The sequence below is a fragment of the Uloborus diversus genome, chromosome 9 (genome assembly GCF_026930045.1).
Source record: "Uloborus diversus isolate 005 chromosome 9, Udiv.v.3.1, whole genome shotgun sequence".
NCBI lineage: Eukaryota > Metazoa > Arthropoda > Arachnida > Araneae > Uloboridae > Uloborus > Uloborus diversus.
In genome coordinates, this window is record NC_072739.1 from 80,177,067 (window position 1) to 80,198,951 (window position 21,885).

General features: G+C 35.0%; 2 protein-coding genes across 2 annotated transcripts in view; both read right to left on the reverse strand.

The window, feature by feature from the left end:
- LOC129230341 (matrilin-2-like) overlaps window positions 1-12,028 on the reverse strand; it is a 29,454-nt gene extending 17,426 nt beyond the window's left edge. Inside the window, exons 1-2 of the mRNA XM_054864739.1 lie at window positions 12,004-12,028; window positions 7,284-7,406 (exon numbers count right to left, since the gene is read on the reverse strand). Coding sequence (XP_054720714.1) covers window positions 7,284-7,406; window positions 12,004-12,028 — 148 coding nt within the window. The remainder of the gene's footprint in view (window positions 1-7,283; window positions 7,407-12,003) is intronic.
- Window positions 12,029-18,129: 6,101 nt separating this feature from the next.
- On the reverse strand, window positions 18,130-21,086 carry LOC129229300 (isocitrate dehydrogenase [NAD] subunit beta, mitochondrial-like). The gene has a single exon (XM_054863577.1). The coding sequence runs from the start codon at window positions 21,059-21,061 to the stop codon at window positions 19,919-19,921; it is 1,143 nt and encodes a 380-aa protein (XP_054719552.1). The 5' UTR covers window positions 21,062-21,086; the 3' UTR covers window positions 18,130-19,918.
- Window positions 21,087-21,885: the final 799 nt, after the last annotated feature.

Consider the following 21,885-nt stretch of genomic DNA (forward strand, 5'->3'; position numbering starts at 1 on the left):
TAGAACTGCTCTTACTTTGCAAGTTTTCCCGTCTTCTTTCAATTCAAAACCATGATGGCAAGTACAAAATACAATTCCGTCTTCAAACTGACACAGATGATCACAACCACCCTTTTCTTTCAAGCAAGGGTTCTTCCCTAAAAACGAAAAGGAAAAACATCTCACGGTAAAGAATTATTTTACTAACATTAAAGTAAAACAACTAAAATTCCTGTGTAGTTAGTGTTTAGAAGTCCTCTTAATAAGCTATATTGCCCTATAATAGCAATATAAGAGACAATAAGAAAAAATAAATAAATAAAAAAAACAATTATTAATGAATAAAAAGTGAAATCATTACTTGGTCTATATCAGCGTTTCTCAACATTTTTTGACTTACGAACTGGTAAAAAAGAATTCACGGGCTAGAGACATATTTTTTTTTAAACCAAAAAAAAAAAAAAATAATAAAATAAGAAAATAAATAAATAAATAAAAGAAGAAAGAAATTACTAGGTATGAAGAATTGTTGCCTAAGTTAGTAACATGACTTTTAATGTGATTAACTTAGAATCATAATTAAATGCAAAGGTAAGCAATTATTGTAGTTATTTACTTTATAAGTAAATACCATTCAGGGAAAAAAAAGAGTCGGTCAAAAGCAATCAAAAATTAATGTAAAAAATATCGCAATAAGGGTATTAGTACTTTTAAAATAAGGACATATTTTTCAAATCGGACTGCTTAAAGTTTCCGAGGATCAGCGAAATTTTTCCGTGGAATAGTGCCGGTCCGTTGGACCAGCGGTAAAGAATCACTGGTCTAGATTCTAGAATACTAAAGAACAATTTATAACATTTTTAAATAAAAAATTTGGTTCTCGTCGTGATAGCAAATGAATAAAACTAATATATCCAGCATCGCAACTGAAATACGGAGATTTATTTTGCTGCCGGTAATTTTTAACCCGATACCAAAGCCAGTTACCGAAGTTGCAAGATTCCGAACACATTAAAGTAACACTCTTCGGAAAAATTACGTCACGTGTCACGTGACAACTTCAATTCCGAGGGTGGAAATGTTTTCCGAATAGAGTAATGCCCTTAGTCTCTTTCAGAAGACGTGTATACTATTAATTATTAATTAGTCTATGATATAACTTAAAAGTAATCAAATGTTAATTTTAAGAAATTATCAATAGAAGTTAAGCTTGAACTTTTTTTTGCCAAGATCGTAGTCATTTTTAGATTACCTACTTTTGCAAGATTTGTTATCAGTATCCAACTCGTAATCTTCGTGACATTTGCAAATGGCGACCAAATCTTCAGGCTGACAAATATGATCACATCCACCATTGTTGTGTTTACATGATCAAATTTCTAGAAACAAAATATCAATATTTTAATTTTTGTTCGTCTTTTCTGCAAAAATAAGCTATGAAACCTTTTCCTCCAATGCCTTGTAAATGTTGTTTCTTTGCCACAGCACTCTCCTTGCAGTGAAGCTCTACGTTTAATGTGGATGGTAGAAAATTATTTGGTTAAAAATTATTTTGGTACAGCGAAAAGCAGCCTCAATCATGCATCTTGTTATTCCAATCAACTATTAATTAATTATTTTATTTATTAAGTTAAAATTAAGGTTAATTTTAAGCATTGTATGTGCATCAAAATATATTTTTCATTTTCGTATTGAACTGCAGACTGCATGGTATCCCTTACAGAAAAAAAACTTGTATTTTAACACAGTTTTGCTCCACAAATTTTAACCAATATAATTTACCAATTGCGTTTACCACCAGTGCTGGTAAATACAGTTGACGCCGGTTAATTGAGTCAGTGCTTAATGGAATCAATCGCTTTAATGAATCAAATCGCCAAAAACAGAAACAAAATCCAGATTTATTGAATCCGCCGCTTTATGGAATCATAACTGTTCAGGAAAAACGTGATTGATATAAGCGGCGGCCACTGTACAGTTCAAAAAGTGACACGAAAATATTTTTTCGACTATGTAATTTTTACAATTTAATTTTATTCTTTTTCATCAGGAATGAGGCCCAAAGTTTGAGTTTTCCACGTTAAAGGTTTTTTTTAACTGTTCAAACTAATCTTTTTCCGAACTGCTGAAGTTTTAAAAATGAAAGGGGAAAATTGGATTTGCTTCAATCGCATTTTTTGATTAATAGTTTAAAGGACGTGGGGGAACCAGATATATCGAAACATTTCATACACGCTCATTTCCTCACCCCAAAAAACATTTTCAATGGTTTAAAACTATTCATTTTTAAATTAATTAATAAATTAATTAATATGTGATTTCTCTTTTTTTTAAATTATAAATGAAGTTTTTTCAGAAGAAATTTAGCCCAATTTATTGTTCTATTTGCGTTCGTTTCTTTCATGTCCCCCCCCCCTCCCTTCATTATTTTGACCTTTTTGTTTCTTCAATTCATGTTTCTATTTCTTATCAAAAATAGGGTAAACCTTTTTCTCAATATCCTGGTAAATGTTAATTTTCAGCTGCAATAGTTTTTTTGCAACGAAACTTTATCAAGAGATTTTTTTCCCCCGTGTCATATATTCGAAAAATTTGCAATAAGCATCACTGGCAGTATCTTAGAAACTCTTCGAGAATTAATCATTGTAAGATGTAATCAAATGTTTACTGGTTGCATATTATATAAGATGTAAATTTTTAAAGTATGTTTTTTAACTATTAATGTAGTGCTAAGGCTGAACTGGTTTTGGGCTCTCCAAAGAATTTAAAATTTTAAGAAGACATTTTTTCTTTCAGTTTAACATTTACACCTTGATATAGTGCGATATGAAATTACTCCATTTTTCTAAAACTTTAGCTACAGATTTGATTATCTCAAACATTAATGCCCTGGCCGGTGATCCACATGCCAATGCAGCGACAGTCACCGAATACTTTTTAGTAGCTCTTTTAGCTAAAGTACACTGGAAATTAAGGACGAGACGGTTTTTTCAATATAACTTTTGTACAAAAACTTTCCAAATCAACACATTTAATATCGTAAGATCCCCAATACATAAGGACATGTGTAATGTAAGCAACACTTACTAAAAGAGAAAACAGAGGGATAAAAAGAAGCTTTATTGAAAAAGTAGCATGGAGCGCAATGCGACTGAAGGCCGAAACATCCCTATGATGCTAGGCTGCGACTGCTAGGCAGGTTTCACAGCATCTGCCCATGCTGAGAATGAGGGTGTCAATGAGTTGTTGAGGCATTGCTGCCCATTCGTCTTGGCAGCGCCAATCGAAGCTCCCGAATCGTTACTGGGTGGTAAGGTACGAGCTGCCAAGCGTCTGCCTAGAAAATCCCATACATGCTCGATGGGATTGAGATCCGGAGATCGTGCCGGCCAATCCATACGTTCAATATCCTCACTCTCCAAGAGCTGTTCGGCAGCTACTATGCGATGACATGGTGCATTGTCGTCCATGAAAAGGAACTGCGGACCCATAGCGCCTCTAAAAAGACGCACATATGGAAGAAGAATCTCGTTACAATAACGGGTCCCGTTGACTGAACCTGCGTCGAAGATGTGAAGGTCTGTACGACTACCAAGCATGATGCCTCCCCAAACGAGAACACCGCGACCTCCATACCTGTCCCTTTCAATGATGTTCGAGGGATGATTGCGGCTTCCCCGCTCTCTCCAGATGAGTATGCGATGAGAATCACTACTCAGACTGAATCTGCTCTCATCTGTAAAGAGTACTCGTGCCCATTCATTGTCTCTCCAATTCCGGTGTTCCCGGCACCACAGAGAACGCCTTCTCCGATGGGCAGGCGTTAGAGGTACACACCGTATAGGGCGTCGTGCAAACAGACCACCACTGTGCAGCCTTCTGGCCACGGTAAAACGCGATATCGGTCGTCCAGTCGCCTGTGTCGTGTGTCTAGCGATTTCTGCTGCTGTCTGCCGCCTGTTTCTTCTGGCCTGTAAGACAATATGCCGGTCATCTGCGGGTGTGGTTCCTCGTGGACGACCACTACTGAACCCCCGGATAGCTGTTCCTTTAGTTTGAAATTGTCTCCAAGTCGTGAAACGATGCTGTGAGCAATTCCGAACTCTGCAGCCACACTTGTCACACTGCGGCCTTCCTCCAACTTCCCAATGATTCGACCTCGGGTAAAAGCATCCAGATGTCGTCTAACAGATTGATTCTCGCTGAGGCAGCAACTCGGTGTGATTTTAACTGCTATACGGCGTGCAATCTCTTTGCCAGAAATACTGATCTTACACCGACATTATGCTTTATACTACTCAGACACTCCCCCATTACGTCTTTCTGCATATCTGCGCATGTGCTACCGTACATCACCTTAATCTCCTGATTGGTCTTTCTGTCCGCTCTGCCTCTTCGTTCAGCTGATATGCTAATTTTTCGACTTCGTCCTTAATTTTTGCACACCAGTGTATGTTACTATGACTTTATATCGATAGGGGCAACTTTCCTGCTTTTATCAGTCTTCACAGTACACTCAACAAATCACGACCCTCTCTGACCCAGAACAATTTTTAATGACAGCCAATGAGTAATTTTTTTCGATAACGAGGACAGGTTAAGTGAATCATATGGAAACATAGCGCAGACGCTGTCACAATCGGTGTGAAATACGGTTTCCAATCTCACGCCGATTTCAGTCCTGCGGGATTTCGGGATTGTACGGAGCAAATCCCGGGATCCCTTGGGATTGACTTTATTCCTCCAAAAGTTAATTTTTACTGTCAAAATTCGCCCACGTTTATAATATTAGCTTCACGGTAATAAAGACATCGGCAGGCACTTTCTACAGCTTAGAGAACATAAATAATGTCAGGTTGTCAGGTTTTCATTGCTTTCTTCGTCGGAGAAAAATTCTGTGCACTTAAGTTTTTGAGTGCATTCCTTAAACCAACATTGCATTCAGGCTACTCCAAAGGGCTTTGCAATCTGTAATACTTTTTCAATTTTTTCTGGAATGCAATTTTCTGGGTTTCAAATTTTATTGATGGTTTTCTCGACATTGTTGAAGAGTTTTATGCATTTTCTCAATTGCTGAAAGTATGAAAACAGAAACTTCGGATGATTACCAATTCCTTCTCAGAAAAATATATTCTATTTTTACTGTGTCTTTAAATGGTAAACTCGTAAGTTTTCTTTATTCTTCTTGCAGATTTACGAGGAAGGTGATTCAAACTTCAGATAATGCTAGTAAAAATATAGTTTTGTTAGCGGTAAAAGTTGGAAAACGTTTGCATGGAAAGTCCTTGCAGGATTGGAAATCTTGCGGGATTTTGCTCTCAATCCCGTGAGATTAATCCCACTAAATATCACGCGGGATTCGGGATTGAAGACCTTAGTGTGAAACTGAAACTACAAGACTCAAAAGACGACTTACTTTCGCAGCTTCTGCCGTCATCCTTCAAAACGAATCCTTCTGTACAGGAACAAATGGCTGATTCATTCTCTGCCAAACAAATTTGGTCGCATCCGCCATTTTTGTTCGCGCACGGATCAAATTCTGCATTAAAGGAAAAGAATTAGTTATAAATGACTTTAAAACAAACATGAAGAATGAATGACATAAAAATACACGATATTGAATCTTTAAAAACATGATAGAATAAAAATATAAAATTACCTTCTGAAGCCTAATGAGTGTTGGGAAAGATTTCTAAGTTTCATGTGAGTGTTGGAAAGATTTGAAAAGTCATGAAACAAAACATTTCAATTTCATAGTGGCTGATCTTTTGAACGAAGTCACATGAATAGTAGTTTTATGTTATACTAGTGGTACCCGCACGGCTTTGCCCGTAATAGAAAAATTAAAAGGTCTTTTGGTTTGCCTGTATATTTACAAATAATGTATGGTGAATTTTCTCGAAAATTGGCTTGTACCCATGTTACAGTTCCACGTTATGATAATTTCGTATCTCGCCAATTGGCTTGTACCCATGTTACGGTTCCACGTTATGATAATTTCGTAACTTACTCGTCCATCTTATGATAGTTTTGTTCTTAAAATTGGAATAGAAAAAAAAAACGCATCAAATTTTCAAAAAATCGCTTCGAGGTGTTCACCCCATGCTACAAACTAACTTTGCCAAATTTCATGAAAATCGGCCGAACGGTCTAGGCGCTATGCGCGTCACAGACATCCAGACATCCTCCGGACATCCAGACAGAGAGACTTTCAGCTTTATTTTTTGTAAAGGTAAAGAAAACGCAGACTGAAAGACATTCGTTTGTGAAAAAACGGGGTGGAGGGGGAGGGAATCCATCCTTGAAAATAATAATAATACCTCATTTAACTGGTTTTTTCAATCAAAAATGACGGAAATGAAAGATGATGAACGCATGTTCAATGAGTTCATCATGAATCAAGCATACAAACCAACAGATAATGTGACACCATTGGAAAACAACACGATTTTTACGACTGCAAACTACTTTCAGAAAGTCAAAAATCAGACTAAATTTCTTATTTAGAAAATTTGGAGCGTTAACATGGATCGTGGAGCATATCGTTGAAAAATTCTAACAGGTAAATGTCTCAGAGTTGGATTTTTGTTTTTAAGAATATTCTAAATTAGAGATATTTTTGCATGGAAAACGTAATTACTTTTGCAACTCCAACATTAATTTATATTTTACGCAAAAACAAAATATTAGCAATAGCACTACAAACTCTTTTTTTTTTTTTTACCTGTACGCTACGAATCGGCATACGCATTTACCCCACTAAAACTGTAATCTGACTCATCACCAATTTTTTTTTTAATCCTGAAGAGAATGGTGAAGAGCAAATTCAATTTTATCAAACTGGTGAAAATACAATTTGAATAGCTAAAAGCGCCGAAAACCTGTTTAAAAATGCTGAAAACCCAGTTTAAGTAGAGTAGATATCTACCTCAGTTTTGTAATTCTAGGGTTAAATTTAAAATAATAATAATGCCGGTTTCTCAGCACCAATCACAATAACCGCAAAAGACGTTGCTGTCTTCCCTGTCGATATGAGTGCGTGCTCAATAGCAATGACTTTTTCCCGTTCTATTTTACATTATTACTCAATCTATAAATGATAATTTACTCGGTGCATAATCTTTAATTGCCAAGTAAAAGACTGCCAATGAATACGCACGAGGGCGTGGCATTTTAACTAAACCGAACCAATGACATGTGCAGAAAGGCTGCGACAAAGATTTTTTTACCGTCTCGTAGCAGTCGGAGTGAAACTAGAATAGCATTTTTAAGCAAACGGAAAAACACAGGAAAATGTATTTTACTTTTACATAATTTTCCATCTTCTTCCAATTCGTATCCATCATGGCAGGAACACGTCATTGTTTCAGCAGCATTGATACAAATCTGCGAGCAACCACCATTGTTCTCGGAGCAAGGATCAATTTCTGCAAAAGAAGGAAAAAAATTAATCGGTACATAAAACAAGATCAATTGTCCCAAAACATGATTCCGTTATTAAATGAAAGAAGAAGAAAAAACAAGAGCTTAAACAAGGACGGATACAAGGAAGGGGCGATGGGGGCGATCGCCCCCTCCTTGAGCCAAGATGCAGATACTCACCCTTGGCATAGTTTCGATACTGAAGTTCCAAAAACGTAATTTTATACGATGTTTAATAATCTTACGAAAATGGGCGCTCTTCCTCGGAAAATTTTCAGAATTGTTAGTCTTGAAAACGCAATTGTAGCACATCTCTAAACATTTTGGTAGTAGGATTTGGAACTTTGTTTAGGCAATTTTTTGAAGTTTCTCAAACTCAATTTTAGACGATCTTAGATGATATTAGGTGAGGTTCGAAGGCTTTCCCCTGGAAAGTTTTTAAATTGAAGTCCAAAGAAAAAAAAAGCAAATCATAGGTCACCTTTGATGATCTTAAGTTAATAGATACATTTCAGTGCGCTCTTCCGAAATTTTTAAAAAATGGAAGTTGAAAAAAAAAAGGAAAGTTGTTGGGGGTGGAAAGATTTGGGAGTTTATATAAGGGCAAATCACTCGTCCCTTCCTTGAACATTTTCCTTATCCATTAATTTTCACGCCAATCATTCCTAGCAACGTGGCACATTCTTTATTTTAAGGGGGGGGGGGGGGGCAGGGCGGAATGAGAAACGAAAAATTTGCAGATACTGCTATTTACCTTCCCAGGGCAGAATAATTAGCAACTTAGCAGTGGTGCAGTTGAGGGGCAAGAATTAATTTTAACACTAAAGCCTCTCAACTTTTTGATTTTATTAACTTATGCTCGTATCTGTAAGCTTCCCTCCTCCGGCTTTTTTCCACCAAGGACAGAAAAATGTTTTTCCAACAGGAAAAACGGTTGATTGCACTCCCTCTCCTTGAAGTAATACACTACACTTGTAGATACATTTGTTTTTAATCCGCTATTTTCACATATTGTCATACTAGTTGTACCCGCACGGTTTTTCCCGTAGTAGAAAACTAAAAGGTCTTTTGTTTCGTTTGCATATTTACAAGTAATGGATGATGAATTTCTGGCCAATTTGCTCGCCAATGTTGTGGTAATTTGCTCGTCCACGTTATGGTAATTTGTTCGTCCATGTTATGATAATTTGCTTGGTAAAATGTTTTAAAAATTTGAACAGAAAAAGAACAAAATCGGAATTTTCGAAAAATCGCTTTGAGGTGCTCACCCCTAAAGATTATGTTCTTTTTCATTACTATTTCCGTAGATTTGAAAATGCTTTAGCAGATGGTATTGGAGGTTTTTTTAAAACTAATTTTGCTAATTTTCTGACACCAAGTCAATTTATTTTTTTGTAACATGAAAAATCTGTAATAAACCGGAACGAAACTGCAAATTTTGGACCGGAAAACATATCATACCACTCAGTTGCCGAGAAATATCTAACAAAACAGGCTATAATTATTTTATACATCTAAACCTAAATAAAAAAAACGTAATTAAATTTTCATCAGCATATTTTCTTACTGTTGACTTATTTCAGTTGTGAATCTTTAAAAGATTATTATTGATAGAAGAAAACATTTTCAATGTAGGTGAGTAACTCTCGCAGAGCGATAACCAGGCTTGGATTACGTACAAGCTAATCAAGTTATAGCTTAGGGCCCCCGCTTTCTTAGGGGCCCCCACTCCCAGATGTTAGCATGATTCGTTCCAAAAAAAGACAAAGTACTTAAAAATATAAATTTCATTTTCTAGTGTTTTAAAACCTTGAAAATCTGAAAAAGTTTGGCTACAAACAACAATTGGGTGGGAAGAGGGAGGAGAACTGCCAATACATGCCAAATTCAGCTCCTTGCTACATATCCTACACCAAAAATGTAAAAACCATAGTTCTCACATTTCCGAGATATATTAAATTTTTGTCTCGCATGTTTTATAACTTTCTATTTTTATATGATTCTGAATGCAATACATATTTTGGAACTTATTTTGTTATTGCTTGCTTTTATCTTACTTCTTCTGCGTACTGTCAATCTGTTTAGCACGGAGGGGGGATACACTACCTCTATTCCATTTCGTTTTCTGCCCCACTTGCAACTGAAAAAATTGTAATTGAAAAAAAGTTGTTGTCATAAGAAATATACAGAGTGTTCCGTTTTAACCTGCAAGACCTTTATTTTCGCAACTGTTGGTCCTAGATGCATACTTCCAACTGTAAAAATGTTCGAAATCAGATGCACAGTTAAGATATTGAAAGTTTGAAGTAAAAATAAAAATGAGCCAAAAAATACAAAATTTAACCTTTTATGCGGGCCCCAGGTCCCCAAATTAATATATAACGAAATATTCTCCATTGAAAAATAATTCCAACACTAAAAGTTTGAAATTAGTGCGACCAGTATTGACCGAGATATGAAACGCAGTGTTTTGTGACTTACACCACTTTACACTCGCCGTCAATGACACCTTTTGGGGGAAAATATAGCAATTAATAAGTGCTTAAAATTATATGTGTGCATAGGGTGTGGTTTTTCAAATTGCTCGAGATTTTTCAGTGTGTTTTAGCGTATCACGGCATAACATTTGCATTTATTTTTGAATAGCAATGAAAAATATAAATACTTTGTTTTTTTTTTTTACTTTGACATCCTGTCATTCTTCTGAAAGCGCGAGATAAGTTCCAACTTCATCTGTATGGTCCCTTAAAACTTTAAACTAGAACATCTCCTTGAGTTTTGGTCGCACAAATGTCAAATTTTTTGTGTCAGTAATAGTTTTTAACGGAGATTATTTCTCTAAATATAAGTTTGGGGACCTGGGGCCCGTATAAAAAGTTAAATTTTGTATTTTTGACTCATTTTTATGTTTGCTTCAAACTTTCAATATCTGAACTCTGCATCTGATTTTGAACATTTTTGCAAGTGGAAGTATGCATCTAGGACTAACGGTTGCAAAAATGGAGGTCTTGCAGATTATAACGGAGTACCCTGTATAATTTCTTTTGTTCTTTTAAAGTTAAAAAAGTCCTTTCTTACCAAGTTAGAACTCGACTGTAAAAATTTACAATAAAGTACCAAAATATCTGAGACTGGAAAGTACAAATGAAGTGCGTTAAATAATTTTAATTGTTCTAGAGTCCCTGAAAATAATTAGATAAGTCTTTGAAAATCCTAAGCAAAGTGGGCTTCAATTTTATTTCTTATCAAGTGCATAAACTATGAATTGTTCAAATGGGCAGTATATTGCATGGGCGCCCATATGCAAAACTGTAAAGGGGGCTCAGATATTTTAATCATGGTTTAGCATGATATTTTCTACATGAAAACCAATTTCAGGACAGATTAGAGTCATTAAAATTTTACATTTTTAATTACTTATTCATTAATGGCTGGAAAAGAAATATTTTTTTTTTTCATTTTTGCAAAGAAAAAATACTAAAAACAAGAAAGTTCTAATTTCTAAGGGGGGGGGGGGGTCTCGAGTCCTCTCCCCCTTGCCCACCTATATGGGCGCCCCTCTCTTGTTACCTATTTTCTAAATCTATACACCATTTCCTTTAAAGCATTTTTTCTATTGATCATTTTATATTTAATTCATTGATGTATTTGTGGGTGGGTTGGAGGGGTGATTAAAACCTAATTGTACCGAAAGCCAATGTGAGCAATTAACAATACACTGTCTTTTCTCTTCCCGTGCTCTTTCTCCCTGCCAACTGCTGTCATTGATTTGTCGAATCAAAAACAATTTTTACTGGGTATTATCTTAATTTGCAAAAGAATATATAACTTTAAAAAAGTTTTGTTTGCCTATTTTTGTCCTGATATTTTGCACATCCAACTCAAGGGCGTATATAAGGGAGGGGCTGAGAGGGCCCGGACCCCTTCCAAAATCTGGAAAAAAAATTAAATAAAGTTAGTTATTATTCAGTTTCAGTTTGCTCACAAATAATTTCCAAACTTTTAGCTACAATAATAATAATAATATGTTATTTCAGGGATTTCCTAACTGGGTGCCGTAGGAAGAAGTGAGAGGTGCCGCGAAGTGTCCATGGTTACAATAATATGTAATAAGACTAGACTAGGGTGTCGTGAGAAAATTCTAATTCAAGGTGTCGCGATTCGTTAAAATTTAGGAACCCTCTGCGTTAGAGGGGACCAGTCAATGGTGTTCAGAAGAGGTGAGGGGATCCGTATCTCTTTCTCAAGAAAAAAAACGTGTCTTCGGAAAGTGAAGTATTTTTTAAAAAAAGAGAAGCAAATAATGTGTGTGTGTGGGGGGGGGGGGGAATCTCAATAGTTTCAAAAAGAAAACTTTAAATTAAAAATCTTTAACAGATGCATATTATTGCTTAGCGAATTAAGTTCCCCTCTCTTTCTTTCACTACCCCCCCCCCCCTTTTTTTCTAGTCAATCTGAAAAGAAGGGTCTTCAAAATGTTTCTCTCGTTCCCTGCAGGAAATTTAAAATAAGTTTTAGTTTGGTTGGAGTAATATTGAAAAATTGATGTCCTGAAAACGCATTTATTTACTTGTTTTTCGGACATCAATTTCAAAACATTACTGGAGGAGAGTCCAGGAACCACCATCTTACAACCAAAAATAGTCTAAAAGCCTTTAAGGTTTCAATTTTGAAATATTTCGGAAGGAGATCCTTAACCTCTTAACGTCTCCATTCTCTAAAGATAACCTGAAATTGCGTTTTCAGTTTCAGGGGACTCGAACTCTTCCTTTCCAAAGATCGTTTAATGTTGGGTAAAAACAAAAAATTTCGAAAGTTGCTGACTATTAATCAGGTAATTACGCCCAGCATCTCTTATTTCCTTTATCCCTCGCCCTGCTCCATTTTTTTTTTCTTTTTCCTAATCAGTCTAAAAATAAAAATATCTTGAAAAAATTTTCACTTCGCAAGCCCCTTCTCCCCCGTCACCAAAGCCCTACAAGAGCGTCTCAAATCTCTTTTTCAGGGCTTCAATGTCGAAATATTTTCAGAGGACAGTTATGAAACGCATTTTCTTCTAATAGCATCGAAGGTCGTTCAAGATTGCTTCTCTGGAGCTTTAATTTTGAAATGACCGAAACCCAAACGTTTCAGAATATGGTTCGAAGTTGCATTTTAAAGACTTCAATTATGAACAAGTTTATGACGAGGGCCAGATTGCTTGTGTATGAAATCTGAAAATGAAAAAAACTACGATTTCTAAAAAAATAAAGGTGGAGAGTGTTTAAATCCCTTCCCCTAGTTTCACTGAATATCTCCTTAAAACTTCGTTTTTTAGGACTTCAATTTCGAAATAGTTTTGGGGGAAAGCCCCAGAACCGCCCTGCCCTTAAAATCATCGAAGTTTTTCTGCGTTTTTATTACTACAATTTCGAAAAATCGGGCGGAGGGGCGATTAGCTTTTTTTTTTTAAATATCGATGTGGAGGGGGGGGGGCACTTTAAAAAGCCCCATTCCCTTTATTACTCTAACGTCAATAAATGTAGCTGAAAATGGCATTTTTAAAGTTTCAATTTCTAAATATTTCCGCAGAAGTCTCCCAGCATTTTTCCTCTCTGTAGCATCAGCAGAGACCGGCTGATACTGCGTTCTTAGGACTACAATCAAAAGCATTTCCCCGGGAGAGGACCCCCAGATTCCCCCCCCCCCCACCACTCCCGGCCATCAAAAGCGAGAATCATTAGTGCCCTTTTAAAACTATTTTTGGTTATGCCACTGAGTGACGGAATGAGGTCTTTGCCCCACTTCGAAAAAAAATGAGAAGATCAGGGCACTGTTGTTGCCCCCCCCCCCCCCAAAATATATAAAATTGAAATTTAAAAAAAAAAAGGTGGTGCGGGGGAAGGAGAGCTAATTGTGGTAACATAGGCCCCCTCCAAAATAAAAACATATATACGACACTGATATAACTACATCTTATAAGGCTTCAAAATGCAGAATTGTATATTTATTTTTCAAAAATTCCTCCGGGGGGGGGGTTAGAGGGGGATATTCTATATTCCCCCCTCTAGGGATAGTCTATACTCCACTTAAAGGGGAGTCCTGGGTCACTCTCTTGATACCATTCGCTCTCTTAAGGTCAATCCAAAGAGGACCATCAGGGAAAACCCATTAAAACACGATCAAAAAAGTAAAAGTATTGCTGTATGTATAGGAAAGAGACAAACGTAGTGAAGGGGAAAAAACATTTAAAATTGCCTCTTTTTACACCAGAGAAAAACGTTGTTCAAACTACAAAAGGGGACCCATACCTGAAATAGCTTAGGGCCCCGTTAAGTTTAAATGGCGATAACCCACAACTTTTTTTAATGAACAAGTTCAATGAACGGGTAAAACAAGTGAACGATCCTCTGATGAGCGCATCATTAAAATGAACGATATTGCCCACCTCTAGTCTGGCTTGAAGTGAAAACTTGGCTAAATCTCAGAATTGCGTAAGGTGCAAACTTAGAAGTGCATTAACGCTGTGGAAAAACTTTTTGAGATAAGGATCAATGAAAAAAATTTATAAATTATGTTTGCATCTAATTTTTAATGAATTTTCTTTATCACTGCAAGACTTTATAAATATATTGTCGATACTTCCTATGTCAGTGTAATATATAAGTATAGTTAAAAAATTTTTGAAGAAAATTGTTGTTTTGCTTTCAACATCAAAATTTGTTTTTGGGATGTAAATTTAACTTTTATTAGAATAAATGTTTTTTAATAAATACAAAATAAAATTAATGAGCAAATCATCAGAAAAAATTAGAATTTTTATACGTCAGAAAAAATAAATAAAATGCAATGTGAACGCCATATTTAATCTGCTCATTTTTAAATGTTTTATTTTACCTAAAATAAATTCTCACATTTCTTGTAACCTTCCTTCCTCAAAGCATCAGTGTGACATCATTACCACACATTCACATGAAATGTTAAATTAAGTTAAAGCAGTCTGAGAAGAAAAATAGCATTTGAATACTAAGCTCTCCACCCCTTCTGCAATTAGCAGTAACCATGGGCGGATTTATGGGGGGGCGAGGGGAGTCAATGCCCCCCCAGTCTTGGGGGAGCTTTATACATGGTAACAACACACCTTCAAAAATGAAAAGAAAAAAAATCATGATTTTTTTTTCTTTTTTTGAGAAGTTCAGAAGTGAAAATGAAGAGAATAGCGACTGTCCTTTTCTGATGGGGGGGGGGGGGGGGGGCACCGTACACTGTATTACAAAGAGTGAATCTGTTACTGGGTTGTTGAAATGTGTTGAAAAGAACTACTTCGAATTGAAACCATTAGAGCAAATATATGAGAGAAAATATAAGTAATCAGTCGCTGTACTTAAAATAATCAACGACTGTTTCAACAAATTGGAAACTAAAACAAAGATTTAAAAAAAAAAAAACTGGATTTACCTATAAACTAAACAAGCTATAGTTGAGGGCACCCGCTTTGTTAAAGGCCCCCAACGGCGGAAAATGTTTTGATTTGTTCTTTAAAGAAGAGAAGAAAAGTGCTTCAAAAAATAAATTCCATTTTAAAGTGCTTGAAAACCTTGAAAATATGGAAAAGTGTGGATACAAACCATAAATTAAAAAATTTATAACAAATGAGGGGGGGGGGGGGAATGCCGAAATGTGTCAAGTTTAGCTCCTTGCCACATCCTGCATCAAAAATATAAAAATCATGGTTCTCACGTTTCTGTAGCATATCACTTGAGATAAATTTTTGTGACTCACATGTTTCATATATTGCTGTTTATTTAATCCTGAATGCAGTAATTTTGGAAATTATTTTGTATTACTTGCGTTTATCTTACTTCTTCTGCATATTATTAATCTGTTCAGCCCAGAAGGAAAAAAAAAACACTACCTCTATTTTTTTTCGTTTTTTGCACTACTTGTAATTGAAAATAAAAAGTTGTTGTAATGAGAAATCAATAGTTTTTTTTTTCTTTTAAACTTAAAATGTTTTTGTTGTTCCTGATGGCCCTTGGAGCACCCAAGGTAATGAATAACAGAGGCACTTTTGAGGCTAATATGAGCGGCTTCCATTTGACTGAGCCCCATTTTAGGTGGAAGTCCGACTTTTGCTCAGACACATTTGACAGATAGCACAATTCAGATTTATTACAATACAAGGAAATCAGAAGAACACCCAGGGCAGTAGGGGGGAATCGAACCTGTGCCTCTCTGCATGCAAGCATTTGCTGAGCAATACCGCTTGGCCACCGAAGCCCCAAGCTTAAAATAGTTGTTTCTTACAAAGTTAGAACAATACTGTAAAACAGTACAATCGAGTACTAAATTTCAGAGACTGGAAAGGCCAATTTAAGTGCCTTAAATAATTTTAACTGTTCTCAAGTCCTTGAAACGGATTAGATGAGTCTTTGAAATTCCTAAGCTAAGTGTGCTTCAACTTTATTTCTTATCAAGTTTATAAATTATGAAGTGTCCAAATGGGCCTATTTTCTAAATCTATGCACCATTTCTTTTAAAGCATTTTTTCACTATTGATCATTTTGTATTTAATTCACTGTTGTATTTGTCGGTGGGTTGGAGGCATGATCAAAAACTGATTGAATTGAACCGACCAGCCAAAGTAAGCAAATAACAATGCATAATCTTCTATTCTTTCTCGCTTTTTCTCTCTGAGAACTGTTGTAATTGATTTGTCAACCCCAAAACAATTTTTACTGTGTATTATCGTAATTTTCAAAAGAGTGTTTTGCTATTTGTCTCCGAGATTTTAGTAGTTCCAATTACCCCTTCTAAGGCTTCAAAATGCAGAATTTTATATCTATTTCACAAAAATTCCTCCGGACCCCCTAAAATTGGAGATATTCTATCCCCTACTTAAAATGGACTCCATTTTCCACCTTAGACCTTATGTATAATGCATGGGAGGGGGGGGGGGGCTTTAAAAAATGGCCTTTTTTGCCGCCGATAGAGAAGTTGACCAGACTACTAAAGAGATCCAAACCCTGAAATAGCTTAGAGGCACGCTATGTTTAAATCCAGCCAGTTGTAATCAATATAACTGATAATGCTAATAATAAAAAAAAAAAAAAATGCTGCCCCCCCAGGAACTCAGTTCTAAATCCGCCTATGGCAGTAACGCTTTTATATAAACAAATTTCTGAAATGCTTTGTTGAAGAAAACATCTTCTTAGAAACAAACAAACAAACAAACAAACAAAAAAAAAAGCGCAAAAAATATGTGATAAATTTATTTACCAACACTGAAATGGCAGTGTTACAGAAAGTTCACTATCATTTTAGATAAAATTCTCTAATGCAATTGTTATATGCACATTTTCGGAAAGACATAAAAATTGTATCAATTTTAAAAATCACAGTCTGATTCATATCTTGTACCATGTTTATAAATTTAAGTAGGGGAATATGGGGCAAAGTGAAATATTTACTCTGCTTTTAGCGTCGCTTATCTGATAATATTTTAACTATGTAGTAGCACATGTAGTCTATTCCAGTCAAGAAAAAGTTACTAATGAAAATCAAAGAATATGATAATAAAAGCAATTTGCAAAAGTCAATACTCATATTGTTATATTTTGTTGTAAGTCAAAAATTATTTTTGCTATTAGAAATGATAAAGTTCTTGTTATTAACATTTTAAATAAAAATTGAGATCTACTAATATTTGGTGCAGCATTTATTTGCTTAATATTAAGCTTATTTGTGTTTTAAATAATTTGTAATATTATTAAAGTACATGCGGGGTAAAGTGAAATAGCTCATTTCATTTACTTATTCAATCCTTTATCAAATCACTTGCATATTTATTTATTATTTCATTTAACAATTCCCTTATATTTATTTATTCCCTTATATTCATTCATTCACTTATTTTCTTATTCATTCACTCATTTATTTTTTTTTTGTATATTAATTAATTTTTTATTGGTTTATTTTTAACTTTTCTTTTTATTTATTCATTCATTATTTTATTTACCAATTCATTTGATCAAAAATATCTTGAATAATCAAATAAAAAATATTTAATTCAAAAAAATTTCATTTTTTACTTTGCCTCATGAAAAAGAAAAATTTTAATTTTCCACTTTTTTTCTTTTTGGAGGCACAAAGTTACTGCCAAAAAAAATTAAAAATACTGTTTCAGTACAAGGGTTTATTATAAAATATATTGTTCTTTCCTTATGATCCGTAAATTTTAGAACAAATTTTCAATTTGTTCATATTGAAAAAAGTAGGTGATATTCAAGGGTGACCATATAGGAGGGCAAAGGGGGGACTCGAGCCCCCCCCCCCCCTTAAAAATTAGAACTTTTTTGTTTTTAGTATTTTTTTCTTTGCAAAAATATTTCTTCTCCAGCCATTAATGAATAATAAGTAATTAAAAATGTCCAATTTTAATGACTCTAATCTGTCCTCAAATTGGTTTTCATGGGGAAAATATCATGCTAAACCATAATTAAAATATCTGAGCCCCCCCCCTTACAATTTTGCATATGGGCGCCCATGGTGATCTTAACCATTTCACTTTGCCCCACATAACCCTACTTGTTTTTTCTGTAGAATGTCAGATAAGTCAGCTCCCCTTGTAAGTAGCCTTAACTCTTACCACCCTACATCTGCAATTAGCAGTAGGTAATACTTTCATCTTAACAAATTTCTAATTTGTTTTTTCGAAAAAACATTGTCTTAGGAAAAAAAAATGCACAAAAATTATGTGATAAATTTATTTACCAACACTGAAATGGCAGTGTTACAGAAAGTTCACTATCATATCAGTATTATTTGGAGAAGATTCTCTAATGCAATCATTATTGCACATTTCTGAAAGACACATAAAAATGTTATCAATTTTAAACATCACAGTCTGAATTATATCTATATCATGTTCGTAAATTTAGGAAAGATTTCTTTGTCTATAGAAAATCAAGTCATACAAAGCAATTATGTTTCCTCTGAAAAGTGAATATCAAAACTTATCGGAAGTAAATATTAAAATTCAGTAAAAAGAATGACAATTTCTTATATTATCTTTTTTGTATAAACCTTATTTTAACATCCAGTATAAATAAAAAATCAAGCTTACATATCACATTTAAAATATACACAATAAATTTAGTCTGAAAAGCTTAAAAGATTCTTTTATCCCTGCATTGCTTATTTTTCTTCATAGGTGTAACAGCAGAAATTAATGCTTTGTTGTTAGTACATTGTTATTTTAATTATTTATTTAAAATCCAGAGGCAAATTTTACAAATCAAAAAAATTAGTCCTTCCAATTCCATGGCAAAGTGTTTTACTGAATAATTTCTAAGTTTGAAATAGAAGGTACTGAAAATCAGTTAATACAGCAAAAATAATAGTTTCAGTAAAATAGCATTGAAAGAATGAACTTCATTTCTCACCATTTAATAAAACTATTTAGAAAATGAAATCGAGAATAGATAATTATTCAATGCTTTAAATTCTCAGCACAAGTGATTGGATAAATAAACTTCAACTTTGAAAATAAATACAAAAAAGCTACAACCAGAATAGAATAAACAACTGAAGATTATATTTAGGTATTTAAGCTTTCGACTGAAAATAAGAAAATAGGCAGGAGGCAACAATTTTTTAGTGAAATTATTTTGAAGCTAAACATTTCCAGCTAGTTGTAATGATGTTTACAAATCAAATTAACATTAAAAACCCGTTCAGGAAATTATTAGTAAAAAATAAATGATTTGAAATTGAACTACATTCATCTATTAATTAACATGCTTTTGTGACTATTAATCATTTGATTTCTAAAATCAGATAAATTAATATTTCATGGCTTTGTCTTTTAATAAATTAATATGTTAACATAAAAGAATAAATGAAGAGTGATTTGAAACAATAAGTTAATGAATAAAGGGGTGATCACATTTGACGAATAAAAAACATTATAAAAATTTTAAACAGATTTTTTTTTTTACAGAAACATTTCATTTAGGTATACAATAACATTAAATTTAGAATTCATTCAATGAATGCAATATTGCAAGAAAATAATTTTATGGAACTAATATATTTTAAATACATTGTAACCTTACTTGCAATAATTCATAAATTGAATTGTCAGGTTAATAAAATAAAAATGGAGAAGAGATTGAAATAATACAATACCATGAAACAACATTTAACTTTTATAGTGTAAATCCTGAATAATCTTTCCAAACACATAACAGACCATATTGTTTGTGTATAATAGTTCAAAACAAGTTTTAAACAAAGATATTTAAGAAGCATTAACAACTTCTCACACATAATAGAATATCCATCCGACAGTTGCTTAAAATTTGAAAATTGACAACATACACTCATAATTTTAGTGGACAATAAGTTGTTTTAAGCTTATGAGTAGTGTTTCACAATACATGATATATTTCCTACATTTAATTCCTTATTGTCTATGAATTTGATAGTTCATTACCTATCAAAATTATCTAAAGCTACACACTAAGCTTTAAGTAGATTAATGCGGTAGGTGCTCTATGACAGCCTGCGTAAACTCAGTTGTACTAGAATAGCCACCAAGATCCCTTGTTCGCACTTTTCCCTCCTTTAAGACATTTTCCACGGCCTCAGCAATTAGGTTGGCATAATACACCAAATTCACATGTCGTAACATGCCCACGGCACAGAACAACATAGCAGTAGGATTCGCAATGTTTTTTCCGACAGCTTCTCCGAAAGTATGTCTTGCTCCGGGCTCGTGGATCACACAATCAGAACTGTAACTTGCTCCGGGTACTAAACCAGCTCCACCGACCAATCCAGCGGCCAAATTGTCGATTATGTTTCCATACAAGTTGGGCATGACCATGACGTCAAATTGCTCAGGATGAGCTACAAGCTGCATGCAGGTGTTATCAATGATCATGTTCGAAAATTCGATCTGCGGGTACAGCTGGGAAACCTCTTCGCAGCAACGAAGGAAGAGCCCGTCGCCTAGTTTCATAATATTAGCCTTGTGGACAGCAGTGACTCTCTTACGGTTTCGCTTAGTAGCATAGTCAAAGGCAAATTTTGCAATTCTCTGAGAATTTTCTTTGGTAACGATTTTCAAGCATTCTATCACCCCAGTGACACTTTCATGTTCCAAGGCGCTGTACTCGCCTTCAGTTGACTCCCTGATAATTACGAAATCTAAATTGCTGTGCCTCGTTTTGACGCCAGGAAAAGTTCTAACATGGACTACATTCGCAAAGAGATCGAGATCTTTCCTTATTTTCATGTTTAATGTCTGCAATTCTCCAGTATGAGTGCTGAAAGGGGACTGCAGAGTGCCTTTGAGTGCAACTCCATTTTTCTGCACCGAATGCAAAACTTCCTCGACTGATACGCTCATCGATTGATGAACTTCACTCAAAAATAACTCTTCGAATTCAACAGGCACGCTGATTGCTTGAAAAACTTCTTTGACGGACTGACATAACTCCGGACCTACGCCGTCACCGGGAATTAAAGTGCATTTTACTCTGCCATGACTTTTTGAATGCTCTTGACTGAGTATCGGTGACCAGTACAACGTACGATTTTTCACTACAGAAGTATTCAACTTATTAAGAAGAGTAGTGCTGCGAAATAAACCCGATAAACATTTGCGGATCGCCATAGCGGTCGATCAAGAGCAGAAGGGTAGCTGCGTATCACACAGCTTGGGAAAAATCATACCACGGTCACAAATTATCTGCGGAAAACGTTCCACCAATGAAAAAAGCAATTGCAATTGACGTCATAAGGAAGCATGGAGGAAACCGTCAAGTTTCTCTTCAGTTTCCATTTATATCCAAAAGATGGCGGTACATGCTTGAAAAACCTACGAGCGAGAGCGAAAACTGTAACGAAACCAAAAACTACGCGAGTTTCACTTCGTAAACGCTGCCCCGCCCCCGGTTTCAAGGGCGTCCCATATGCAAAATTTTAAGGGTGCTCACATATTTCCCCATGGAAACTAATTTCAGTGCAGATTAGAGTTATTTAAATTTGGCATTTTTAATAATTTATTCATTAACGGCGGAAGAAGAAGTGTTTTTACATTTTTGCAAAGAAAAAAGCAAGGAAGTTCTAATTTCTAAAAGGGGGGGGGGGGCTTGAGCCTCCACTTGCCCCCCTCCCCATATGGGTGCCCTTGCCCGGTTACACTAAGTGGCACAAAAAAAAAGCAGCCCTATAAAATGCTTCTGACATATTTCTTGCTGATTTTTATGTAAAATGACCCCCTTAATCCAAATACAACCACGTTTTCCCCATCGCATCTCACTTTTGGAAAATGGCTACCCATTCCCCCCCCCCCCCGGTTTTCGACAGTTTTATAGCCAGTATTTATATTTGGAGGGAGAGGAAGCATAATATTAACCATCAACATTTCTCTGAGGGTCTGGAGACGTGCAAAGATCAAAAGCATGAACATTTGAAGCAATTTGAGAGACTCATTTA